We start from the raw sequence: 13,598 nt of genomic DNA, 5'->3' as shown, positions 1-13,598 counted from the left end.
ATTTCACACTTGCATTGTCTTTCATACCCATTGTCAGTTGTTAAATGGTATTTAATGGTGTTTTGTTTTGTTTTTTGCTGGCATCTTTTAGTACAATAATAAAGATCAGTTTTGATTTGATTACATCTTTTAACCTGTGTAGAATCCATTTTCCCTATTTCAAGGCAAAAGAAGCAGAAGCTTTCCTTCTGAGTCTTTCAGAAGAGATCCAGCGAAGGTTGGAAGCAGCCGGTATGAAAGGAAGACGATTAACTCTCAAAGTCATGATCAGGAAAGCTGGAGCCCCAGTAGAACCTGCAAAATTTGGAGGGCATGGAATTTGTGACAGTGTTGCCAGGTAAATAGTTTGGTACATAAATTTGCCATTGTTTATATGCTTAAATTTGCACACTAATAATAAACGCAATATCTCTCTTTTTCTCTGCCTTTAAGTCAGCTTTAACTTTTGACCCTGCCTTTTTCCTAAGGCTGAGAGAGAGAGTGATTGTCCCAAGATCATTCGGTACATTTGGTATTTAAGGCATAACTAGAACTCCCAGGTTCTAGCCTAGTGCCTTTAACCATTACACACTGGCTCTTCATTTCAGTCATTAGACTTTATTTTTTAAAAAAGATTTCTTTTTAAGTCCTTTAATACCTCCTTGTAACATTGCATTTTTATATTGTGGTTTTAATGCATTATAAGCTATCCTGGGAGAAAACTGTTTTCAAGGGTGGCATAAGTTTTTAAAATAAGATTGTACAAACATTTTGTAAGATATAGAAAATACATTTTAAAAAGTTCCTGTTTTACAAACAATGCTAGCGATAAGAACATGTCTGTCGAATTCTTTCATATGAACATGTATATTAGAACCCTATAAAACATTACTGTCAAAATACAGGTAGTCTTTGACTTAACGACCACAATTGAACCCAAAGTTTTTTTTTGCTAAGTGAGACAGCTATTAAGTGAGTTTTGATCCATTTTACAACCTTTTTTGCCACAGTGGTTAAGTGAAACCCTGCAGTTCAGTGGTGAAATCTATTTTTTTTTCCTACCGGTTCTGTGGGCATGGGTTGGTGGGGATCATGTGACTAGGTGGGGGTGGCTATATAGTCATGTGACAGGGGTCAAAAGACAGAAACTCACTTTAACAATGTCCTGCTAGAGCAGGGAGCTGGACTAAATGATTTCCAGGTTCCTTCCAGCCCTGGATTGCTGTGCTCTTTCAAGGTATCCTCTGAAGCTGCATCTAGTGCCAGGTTTGTGGTCCTTCCTTCCTTTCCTTTTTCCCTCCCTCCCTCCCGCTTTCTTTCTTTCTTCCTTCCTTCCTTCCTTCCTTCCTTCCTTCCTTCCTTCCTTCCTTCCTTCCTTCCTTCCTTTCTCAGCACCCCCCACCCCCCATTTTTGGCCTAGCAGGCCTCAGGGAAGCCTCCTGGGAGCAAAAACGGATCCCCACTCCAGCTGTGCCGCGTGATCGTCGGAATTTTTTTTTTACTTTTTAAAGCATTTTTTTACTACCGGTTCAGGCGAACCCAGTAGCATTTTCACTACCGGTTTGATAGAACCGCCCCGAACCGGTAGCATTTCACCCCTGCTGCACTTGTTACTGTCAAGCTTCGGTGCTATCTCAAAATAAATGACCTTCCAAACTGCCAATCTTTAAGGAAATTTTCTCTTTATTCGAGTACAGCAACCGGATCATGACTCTACGCGGTCAGTACTGACCTTTGCCCCCCAATCCCTCCCTTTCCGATCCCCAATTCTCTGCTTCTCATTGGCTATCTTCCAAGTCACTCTCCTGATTTCTTTTCCTGTCAGTTCACAGGAATGTCCCCCCCCCCTTCATCTCCAAGGAGATCGAAACTTCAAAGGGATTTAGCAGGCAAAAGTTCAAGCTTCATCCTCCCTTTTCTATGTTAGCACTGAGACGCTGACAGTTACATTAGTAACATGGTTGTTAAGTGAATCTGGCTTCCCCATTGACTTTGCTTGAAGGAAGTCACAAAGGGGGATCACATGATCCCAGGACACTGCAACGGTCATAAATATGAGTCAGTTGCCAAGTGCCCAAATTTTAATCACATGGCCATGGGATTACCACTTTAATGGTAAGTGTGAAAAATGGTCATAAGTCACTACTTTCACTGCTGTTGTAACTTTGAATGGTCACTAAACGAACTGTTGTAAGTCAAAGACTATCTCTACTGCAATAAGTATTTAAGGAAAATATTATATTGTTTTGTTGCTATTTATCTATTGTTAAAAATTAATAGAAAATATCTGTTGTTTTTAGAATGGCAAAAAAAGTAGTCTTATATCAACACAATTTATTCATAACATTAATTGGACCTCACTATGTGTGATAGTTTACTGGGGATTTAACAAAGCTACTAGTTTGGTTCTTGTCTGCCAAAATATAGGGACAAGCTATAGACAAAATACACCATTGCTATCTGACAAAATGTTCAGGGAGCAAATAATACACAATTTAAAAATAAATTAAGCATATGAAACTATCTTTTAGTAAGTAGAACAAAAGCTGAATTTAATTGCAGAAATTGAACAAGTAGAGAAGAATAGTAAACCTGCATTATTAGTAGTGGGTTTATAAATAAACAGCTCATTTCCCTAATCATGGCTTTTTCTGCTGACATAATTTTTATAAGTGATCATATTAATCTAGCAAGTTTTTAAAACTGAAGGTCTTGATTTTCTGCCTCCTTTAAAAATTAGATTCATAAACTAAAAATAACGTACAGTCCTAGCTTTAAAAGAATAACATGACAGCATTGATCAGCAGTGCTAATCATTGAACATGCTAATCAAACCATTTTTATCATTTGCGTTCTCACATTAGTAGAAGGGGATAGAAGAAGGAATCTGGTATCAGGAAATGAGCAGCTAAGTAGCTAAGTGCACTGTAATGAAATTCAGTCATGGTAAACTCAATATTTCCTAGCTGTTTTAAAATAGTTTTGATGTCCTTTTATCATTAATTAAGAATTTATTTGAAGTTGTGGAGAAATGTAATGTAATAATATACCATATAGTGATCAAAATAGTACTACACTTCTAGAAGGAGGGAGGGAGGGAGGGAAAGAGAGAATCTGATTGAAATTTGTAAAACAATCAAAATTAAGATCAGAAGAACCTACCTAGTTCTTTTTTCTATAGTGGCCACTCAGTTTTGTACTGCAAACATGGAAACAAAATATGAGGGCAATTGTCCCTGGCACTTTTGGAAATAATGAGTATTCAAAGATGTGCTTCTTCTGATCCTGGTGATGACATGTACTCAATCTAATCAGTAGCCATTGTAAAGCTGTTGATGTATTTTAAAAATTATGTATTTGTAGGACTGTGACTCTCAACCATGCAACAGATAATGCCAAAGTGATTGGGAAAGAAATATTAAATATGTTTCACACAATGAAACTGAATATTTCTGATATGAGAGGGGTAAGTTTTAAAATCACTGCAACTTCAGTATTCATGCTTGGTTTTTTCTTCTATGAAATTAGTTACTGGTATTGCTTTATTCTAAATGATATGTGATAAATATTTATTTCTTCCAATGTGATATATCCTATTACATGTGAAATATTGCGATTTTACATTGGACTAACTGGCCAATCATTATTTAAAATGGTAAACACCAATCTGAGAAGAGAAAAGGAGCATTGGCTTGGGTTAGGGAACTTTGGAAACTCTTGGATTAAACACAGATTGTAAAATGTTTAATCACCCTTAATTAATCAGCTAACTGGTTCAATAATGTTTCATCCAATAACTATAGAGTCGTATTACTGAAAGAATTTTATACATTTAATTTCACTATGACCTCTCCTTTTATTGTGCTCATAAATACCCATACAGTGGGCTTTTTTTCAAGATCATACTTTCTCTGTGATTGTGTGTGTGTGTGTGTGTGTGTGTGTAAGCTATAGATTTGAAAAATTATTCTAAAAATAATTTCTTTTAAATATTTTTTTTTATTATTTTAAAACATAAACATAAAACACATCTTTTCAAAACAAAGGTCTTGATCCGGTCACAAATTCATACAAATCACTAACAAATCTTAATTTTTAATTAATACAACTTAATATTTTACTCAATTATTTCCCTCAAATCTATTATTTAACTATGCCATTATCCCTAAAACCCTGTTACTTAATTCTTAAATCTTAACCAATTATCATTCCCTTTTTCTTTTTCATTTGCTTAGATGGATATATTTTTAAAGTATAAATCATACAATTATTATAAACATTCATAAAATATTAAATTGCAACATAATCATTTTATTCTTACTATTGAGCTCAACATTTATAATCTTTATTTCTATTATTAAACCTAAGTTATTCATTTCATTTTAACTATTAATCTCAACCTACTCCTCCTTATTTTGGCTATTCCACTGCATTTTATTTTTGCTATACAACCCAGCATCTTTATCTTTATCTTTGTTGTTAAACCAATCATTTTTATTTCTTGGCTGTTAAACACAGCATATTCATTTTTGTTTCTTGGCCGTTACATAGCATATCCATTTTTGTTTTGGCTGTTACACAGCATAACTATTTTTGTTTGGCTGTTAAACACAGCATACTCTTTTTTATTTTTTGGCTGTTACACAGCATTGTCATTTTTTTGGGGCTGTTAAATACAGCATAGTACTTTTTATTTTATGGCTGTTACACAGCATATCTATTTTTATTTTTTGGCTGTTAAACACAGCATAATCATAGTTGGTTTAACTATTGATCCCTTCTTAATCGTTTCTTTGTTGTTCCCATCCATCTATATATTACTTATTTTCAGATAATCATATTTATCCTTATCCTTTTCCATGACAATTTAACATTGAGATATGGTTCTTGCTTAAGTCATACCTTTAAATATATTTATAAATTCCTTTTAACATTTTAAATTAATCATATTTATTCTTATTTTTTTTCATAACAATTTAACATTAAAACACGGTTCTTGCTTCAAACATATTTTTAAATATATTCATGAATTCCTTTTACAAAAAATTTCCATTTAACATTCTTAATTTCTATAAAAACCTCCTTTTTATTATTACAATCCACCTTTACATTATTTTATTTTAAATCACATTGTTTAAATCTTTTTTCTTTTTCCAGTCGTGTTTATCTTACTTCTTCATTTCCTCACCTGCAAACATATATTTCTTCCATTTTCAAAGTTTTCAGTTTTGTCCTCCATAAATCATATTAAATCTTTTTCTTATTTTTATTCCGAATATAATGTATCAAATCTCCTTCTCTTGGGCTTGCGCTTATTCATTCTTTTGTTCCTGCGCCAATTTTTAATTATTGTTGTTTCAACTATAGGAGTTCCTTTATAATTCCTTTTCTTTTCACCAAAATCCAGCTGTCTGCAGACAGGAGAAAAAAACTCCTCCACAAAGTCTCACGGCTTTCATCTGTAAAACTCAGGATTTTCCATAACAAAAAAAAAAAGTTACAAAGTTCCTTTTTAAACCAGATGGTGTCTCTCTACAATCCATATTTTCCATTAGTCATGCAAGCATCCATTTTGTGCAATTCTTATTTTAATTTTAAAAGTACCAAATCTTCTTCTTCTTTTTTAGAATCCAATTCAAATTTTAAAGTATCCAGTCTTTTTACCATATGTCAATAATTCTATACAAAAATTAGTTGTTTCTCGGGTCTTTGTCTCTTTAAAGTTGCAGTTTAAAACTTTCCTAAGCTCCTTTGTTGCCCAGCCGCTATTTTAAGCTAGGGGTCTTCTAAGTAATAATATTGCTCCACACGTTGTTACAAGCCTGGGTTTGTTGTCAATCACCCGGCTTCAGAGAGCTCTGTTTCACTCTGCTTTCCTCCAGCACTTTTCTTAGCCCAGTTGTGACAGCTTCGTGGCAGCCACCATGGCTGCCTCCCCCCGCCGCCGACTCATAGAGGGTTCCCTCTGACCTCTGAGGAACTTGCCTGTTCATCCGAGGTGCCCCTCCTTTTCCCCTGTCCCTGCAGGATGGTTCCGGTCCGAAGACCCATCGGCGGCAGTTCAGCAGCCGGGGTTTTCGTGGGACTCAGCAGAGCCCACTATTTCCTTGACTGTCTCGCCGCGACCGCAAACCAGAAGTCCTAAAAATAATTAGTGTTAAATATTTTTAGAAGACAATGGTTTTTGCTGCAACAGACTATAAATAAAACTATCCCCCCAAATTTACTCTGGTATCTTGTTTTCTAGGTTGGAATTCAAGTGCATCAGCTAGTTCCAATTAATAAAACAACTGCCATGTCTTCCTCTAATACTTCATTACCTTCTGGGTTCTTGCCTGGTGGAGCTGATTCAATTATTGAACTTTTGCAAGTTCCAAAATGTGTGAAGAAGTCCAAGAATAAAGAAGAAGAATGCAAGGAAGGTTGGAAGATAAATAACATTTTGCTTTGTGTGGGTTTTTTTTTTTTTTTAGATAGCTTTTAAAATAAATTGTTATTCTCAGAAAACAGAGTTGTTTCTTAAAAAGTATGTTACATTATTAGCTTTACCTTTTGCAGTTACTGTATATTTGTAGTTTTAGCTTGGTGTTCTGCACTGTTTGAAAACATTGTCTTTTTCTTTCATTGATAGTTTTTTTGGCTGCTGTGGATGTTGAAATATCTTCTGCATCAAAAGCATGCACAGAGTTACCATCAGAAGCAACTAATCTCCATCACGTAATCAGCAAATCTGAGCCTAGTACCAGTTTGAATGGCTTATATCCACCAATCAGTATAAAATCTAGGCTTAATTTAAGTATTGAAGTGCCATCAGCTTCCCAGGTAAAATTTCCTTTTATGTGGATAATATAAAATCATTTTTATGCAATTAATTCCATTCAATTAATTGAATGGAAGGGAAATTAGTCTGAACTCCCTGGATGTCATGGCTGCATCTCAGCTACACAAGCTTCATGGGGTAACAGCTTGAGGAGAGGGAAAGAGAGAGATTGGAATGTAAGGAAGTGGAGGGGGTGAATGGAAGCCCATCTGAGCCTTGTGAAAAGCCAGCCAAGGTCAACTAAGAATATGCAGAGCTGGGAACCAAGCACCTGTTTCCTAAACAATATACAAGCACCTGATTGGACATTGGGAGGGAGGGAACTTTCTTTTGTGTTGTTTGCATGGGAAACCCTCAAATTCAGCTTGCAGCTACTCCTGTAACCATTTCAGCTTCAGTAAAGTATACTCTTGGCAAAACAAATGGCCAGGAGTCTTTCGTCATTAAGATGACGAAATGGGACAGTTGACATTGAACAATAGGGAAAGAGCATTGCCACTCTCTTCTGTTGGTCTTTTGATTGAATTATTTCAGTTTTAGCCATTTCTATTTATATTTCAATTACTCATGAATGACTTAAGGATTTAGTTTAACTTGTCCTGAATTTAGCTAATATGAACACCCAAGCATTTAGGATGCATTCACTTATGTTAGATGCTACTATTACATGTAGACACAAGACACAAGAAAAGAACAACTTCTTCCTTTTATAGTCTATACATTTTGTACTTGTTTACTTACCAAGCAAAGAGTAAAATATAGTGTTTCTGAGAAGAGTTCTGTGTTTAAGTTGCATCAGATTTTCATTTCCACTTTCTTAAAGGAAAACATTTTTTCTTAATAGCTTGATAAGTCTGTTTTGGAAGCACTCCCTTCTGATCTTCGAGAACAAATAGAACATGCATATTCTCTTCAACTATTAGATGTACATGATAATAGCAAGAAGGAACCAATGAATGGATACACTACCAACTTTCCATCCCAGCCTGCTGGAACTGTTCTATTACAGATGCCAAATCTCAAAGAATCAAGCAGTAATGCTGGGATTAATATAATAGCACTCCCAGCAGTTTCACAGGTAAATGATAATATGTAGTAGATTTAATGTGGTAAGCAATTTCTATAGGAGACGTTCTGTAGATTTCTAGTTAGAAACATTATTAATATAAATGTATTTCTTACCCTAGAGCCAAAAACTCAGAATTTTAAATATTATAGTAATGTTTCAGTGATTTCATATTAGTGATACACTCACAAGTGGATGCTTTATTGGATAGGTGGATCCTGATGTTTTTGCTGCCCTTCCTTCAGAATTGCAGGAGGAACTTAGACAAGCATATGACCAAAGGCAAAATTACGTAGAGAACATTTTACAGCAAGCAAGTGCCACTGGTAAGTCTTTGAATGCATTCCTGTCAAATAATTATGTGTAATCTTCTTTATTGCAGCAAACTTGTGTTACAACGGCTGGGTCATGGTTATTTCTTTAATCATAAAATACTAATGCAATTCTCACTTATTTCTTTCTTCTCAGCATCAAAGAATCCAGTTACAAAAAGTAAGAAGAGAACTAGAAAGAAAATCCAAGTCAGCCCAGTAAAAACGAACCTTAGTCCTTTCAAAAACAAGCGTTTGGGTAACCCTGCAAAAAATATGGTGGTTTCTGTTGGAAGTCCTCAGAAATTAATAGACAACTTCTTGAAACAGGAAAAAGCAGTCAGTGACAATCCTCAGGTAACTTTATAAGCCAATGCAGCATTTCAGTATTTTTAAACTCATTGTGATTTAAAATCATCAATTTCTTATTTTTCTGGGGTTCTTGTGCTTGTGTTTTTTAAATGTTTCCTATTGAGAATATAGAGAACTTTTGATTTTTATTCTTTCTGGATAGATGGAAGAAGTACAAGCTTTTACAAATCCTTCCAGTCCATCTATTTCACAACCATTATCTACCACAATTTGGCCTCAAGCACCTAATCTAGCAGGAGCTATTGAGTTTAACGATGTAAAGGCCTTGCTTAAAGAATGGATTACAACTATATCAGGTAAATTCTAGGTGTATTACTTTTTAATGAAAGAGTTGATATCTTGTAAGTAAACTTAATTGAAACATGGTTACATTTCATGTCTGTACTAGATGTCATCAAATAATAGCATTCTACAACCCTGTTATTATTTTCGAACAGAAGAGATTCAATATTTGAAAATAGTTTTAATTGATTCTTAATGTTATTTACTGTGCTCTAAGAGCGACTGTGGCTTTCCACTATTGCCTGCATTCTGTAGTATTCAAAGATATTTGTTTTAAAATGCCAGAGAAGTGTCTCTTCCAGTATACATATTTCAAATTACAGTATTCAAAATCCCAGAAAAGAGAATCTGTGCAGTGCTTTATAATTCTGTGTATTTCTAAGAACTGACTGTTGATGCCACAAGAACAGTTTAACTAAAAAAAAAAAAAAAACCTTCAGCTGATGAAATGGTATTTGCCTGGAGCTGGAGGGAGACCTTGATCAACCTCTTCTATGGAAGTTTTTTTTTTTTCCTCATGATCCATCAAAATTACTGAATATTTAAAGGACCATTGGGCTGAATGTGTACTTTACCTCCCTCCCATGAAGTGTGATTGTTTTTTATTCTTTTAGATTGGGTTTTTTATTGTTTATAAGCTGCCCAGAGTTGCTATGAGTGAGTGGGCAGCCATATAAACCTAATAAATAAAATGAGCAGCTTCATGATGGCATAAACAAAAAAGGTTGAATTCCATGCAGAATTTCATGGGAAGATGTGGCAGATACTGTGTAGGTTTTTAAAGTTCTCCTTTCAAATTGCTCTATAAATTGAGACATCAGATAGGGATATCCATTAAGCTATACTGACTATACACAGGGTTTTGTATACATAATAAAACACAAGCTTAATTTACTTACTTGAAAGAGGAAGATTTTTTGTTTTAAAAGTAAGATCAATTTAGTCAAAACATGCATTAATTTAAAGCTGCTTAATCTCTGCCACTTCAAAGAGGCATTCTATAAAGTATGTATAATTTTGTAGATCCCATGGAAGAAGATATTTTGCAAGTTGTGAAGTATTGTACTGATCTGATAGAAGAAAAGGATTTAGAAAAGCTGGATCTAGTCATAAAGTACATGAAAAGGTAATTAGATGCTAACTTATTTTTTATTTATAGAAATCCAAATGACATTGAAAATAAGTTATAAAACTTTTAAGAATTTCAGGTAGTGATTATACTTGCGTATCTTGCATTTGTAATATTATTTTCCACACAATTGAATATCTAGGACTTGTTCATTTGTGCTACTGCATCCATTATTTATTGTGGATGTGATTTCTCTGCATTATACTGGTGGGTTTGCACTTGCAAAGTTTCTGAGAGGAAGCCTGTATAGCAGTCCTTCCTCTCTTCTGCCTGCTTTGCATTAATTTGCCCCAAATCTCTTGCATTGCAATATTATTCCAGATTTATTAGGATATTATATCACCCACTTTATTAGGAGTGTTCTCTGTGATTTTGTACTCTGAATATAGACATGAAGAATATGGTGAGTTTTCCTTTTTTCTATTTTGTTCTATTAATTTTCCCCCCTTTTGTTCCCAGTCCTTTTACCACATGACCAAGGCCTACTGTTTGTCTGAAATTTCACTGTTTGTGGATATGCTCCAGCTGCATATCCACAAACATTAACAACCCTTTCTGCTTAGCAGGATATTATGTGAATTCCTATCCATTATCCAAATTAGAATCAGAATTAATTCTCTTGTCTTCATATCTTCCTATGGGAGAAAGCTTTTAAAAGCTTCAAATAAGTTTTCTCACTTCAGCTTCAGCCTGCTAGTGCTTTTTTCTCTCTCTCATTCAAGAAATCATTCACTTAAACAATTAAATAATTGTTAAACAATTAGAGGTTTCTCTGCCATCTTTATGGAACTTTATTTACTTCTCCTTTCTCCCTTTCATGCCTGTTGAGTTTTTTTCTGTCCCATTCCCTTCTTCCATAACCAGTGTTTCCACCTCCATGGTAGGATTAAATGGCTTGAAAGGAAATTGAATTGCAACATTGGTAGGAAGTATTAGGTGCTTCTACTTATTCACCTCTTGCATCTATTTTAATCTTCCTCATGATGGTGGCTTTGGCCTGTCAAACAAGTGTTCAGCCATCAAGAATCAGTCCTGGTTTATCTGATTTAGTACAATGATGGAGTTGCATTCAATATGATCACCTTAATTCCAAAGAACTTTAAATTCTACTTTTCTTAGACAACTTTACTGCCATTTTTCTACTCCAATTTTTTTAGATTTTTGGAATCTTCCTTATGTGGCTACAAGTGAAATGTAGCTTATCTGTTTATAGTAACAAAGCTGTAACTTTGTGGGTCACATTTTATGATATAAAATCAGCACAATGCAGACTACAAACAAGACAGTTGTTTGCTTTTCTGTAACTAGTTGAATGACTATGATTTCATATAACCCACCTGCCATTATTTCTTGCATATGTCCCTTTGAGGGGATATTTAGCAGGCCTGTATAAACCTTTACATTTGGATAAGGTTTCAGACAACCGCTTAGCTAGAACCTGTTCTGAAATGCTCTACACATGTGCAAACCCATCAGTGTGTATGCTCAGAATAATCTTAGTTATAGACAAGCAGTTCTGGAGTTTTCCTGTACTTTGAACTCTCCCACTAAATATCAGTTATACTCTGTTCTTCATAAAACGTCTGCTTCAGTTTCCAAATTTGTAAACTGATAAATATTTTGACATTTCATTGTTTAAATCTCACGATTGAATACCTAAATACAGAATGCATAATTTTATATGTTTGTCTTGTGCCACTTACATTTATTTTTAAAAAGATCTTGCATAGACAGTTAGCTAACTGTATATGTGTATATGTTTGCATGCATTTTTCCACCAACAAATTTTTGTTTCTAAGTATTTTCACACAAGAAAGCGAACTACAATTAATATAGCTAAGCATATTCTATAAGTTTGGCTGTGGCTATTCCAGCTCTAAATCTTGGTCTACAATCTATGAAAATGATGATAAATTTTCCTTTCCATTCTATTACCTTTTATCTCCACAGGCTAATGCAGCAGTCTATAGAATCAGTATGGAACATGGCATTTGATTTTATTCTTGACAATGTTCAGGTTGTTCTGCAACAAACTTATGGAAGCACATTAAAAATTATCTGAACTGATCTTGTAGAAAAGGATATGGTAAGAGCCTGGAGCTCTCTGGTAGCTGTACCATAAGTGCTTGTGAGGTATTTGCAAAGTGCATGACATTAAGCTAAGTTTTTATAAGTTGAATTTTTTTTAAAGGAGAAGGTGTTTTGTACATTTTCTTTCAGCAAAGTGCCAAAATTTGTCAGTATTGCATGTAAATAATTGTGTTTAAATTCTTTTATTGTAGAATAGAATCTATTTACAAAATGTTTGTTTATAAAAGTTTTATGGATTTTTACAGTGAAGTGTTTACAATTGTTTAATAAAGAATTGTATGTAATTTGTACATACTTTGTTTCACTCCTTTAATTTTCTTTCCTAAATACTATAAATGTGAACAGTCAATATTAGTTTTCATATTTTATTGGCCAAACATTTATCTTCAAGCTCAGTTATTTCACAGTGGCAGAAGGCTCTCTGAAAAGTGCCCATTTGGACTTTAAAAAAATAAATTCATTATTTTTGGAATTGTCTAACATGAATAACAAAATCCTGGCACTGCATCTTTGCCTCATAATTGGCTAAATCTGATAATATTAATGCAGCTTGGTCTGTGCCTACCAATTTTCTTTCATGACAAACACACATAAGAGACATTTTCTTATTCACAAAATACTGAGTTTTCATTAATAATCTTTTTTTCTTCTATTTAAAGAGGTTCTGTTACAGCAGTCTACCAAAGTCTTTAAAAATTTAAAGAGGTAAGAAGAATGTCTATTGGATTAGAGATAAAGTGGCTGATCTTACACTGTAGCAAGTGGACTTTTTTGCACCCATACTACTAGCGTGAAGAGATTTCTTCTTATCTCCATATCCACCTGATAATTCTAGCAACATATCAACTGACATTCATAACAGTCTCATTAGAACCTAAGAAAATTCTCTTATTGAAACATTTTTCAGAATTTGTAATATACTAGTCTTGATGAGGCTATATGAAATTAGTTTAATATCAGATTAAATAGAAAACAATGAGGATTGAATATTTATTTATATCTTATCTGGTAAAAATTATACCTTTAGAATAGACTTAAATTACAGCATATTTTGAGGCTTCTGCAGACCTAATTGTTTATTATCTAAGTTAATCAGCTTCTTTCAACTGTAGAATTTTAACTACCGGTATTCTTATTTCATTTATAATTTTAACTTTACTGCTATATCCTGATAATTATGGTTGCAACTGGTTAAGGCCATTCTGCAAACATCAAGTAAAAAACTAAGAGTAGGATTGTTGATAATCTGCCTTCCATGTAACCTTAGCAGTAAATACCATGATGCTATTAGTGTATAAAATCACCATCCAAAGATGATTTCATTTTAGCCCACCTTCCCAGATATGGTTTTGTACAATTATACAGTACAATTATACCACATTTACATATTAATAGGATTACTACACATAATTCTTCAACTACACTGACCAGATCAAACTGCTCAACTCTGCTCTTCTAACCATTTGGCAGAGAGATTTTATTCCATCTTTCTAACCAACAACCTACACAAGGACTATTGAAGCGTTCAGACCAGACACACATAACTAA

At 34.0% G+C, this 13,598-nt stretch overlaps 1 protein-coding gene across 3 annotated transcripts in view; it reads left to right on the top strand.

The window, feature by feature from the left end:
• REV1 (REV1 DNA directed polymerase) overlaps positions 1–12,340 on the top strand; it is a 47,901-nt gene extending 35,561 nt beyond the window's left edge. For all 3 annotated transcript variants that reach the window (XM_034431290.3, XM_087871487.1, XM_087871486.1), the window contains 10 exons: positions 165–337; positions 3,343–3,445; positions 6,227–6,401; positions 6,611–6,801; positions 7,644–7,877; positions 8,077–8,191; positions 8,334–8,533; positions 8,691–8,844; positions 9,854–9,956; positions 11,910–12,340. In XM_034431290.3, coding sequence (XP_034287181.1) covers positions 165–337; positions 3,343–3,445; positions 6,227–6,401; positions 6,611–6,801; positions 7,644–7,877; positions 8,077–8,191; positions 8,334–8,533; positions 8,691–8,844; positions 9,854–9,956; positions 11,910–12,021 — 1,560 coding nt within the window. In that variant the 3' untranslated portion in view covers positions 12,022–12,340. The remainder of the gene's footprint in view (positions 1–164; positions 338–3,342; positions 3,446–6,226; positions 6,402–6,610; positions 6,802–7,643; positions 7,878–8,076; positions 8,192–8,333; positions 8,534–8,690; positions 8,845–9,853; positions 9,957–11,909) is intronic.
• The last annotated feature ends 1,258 nt before the right edge of the window (positions 12,341–13,598 follow it).

Source organism: Pantherophis guttatus, chromosome 5 (genome assembly GCF_059756535.1).
Source record: "Pantherophis guttatus breed Tessera chromosome 5, ASM5975653v1, whole genome shotgun sequence".
Taxonomy (NCBI): domain Eukaryota; kingdom Metazoa; phylum Chordata; class Lepidosauria; order Squamata; family Colubridae; genus Pantherophis; species Pantherophis guttatus.
This window is presented reverse-complemented; position numbering and strand designations above follow the sequence as displayed.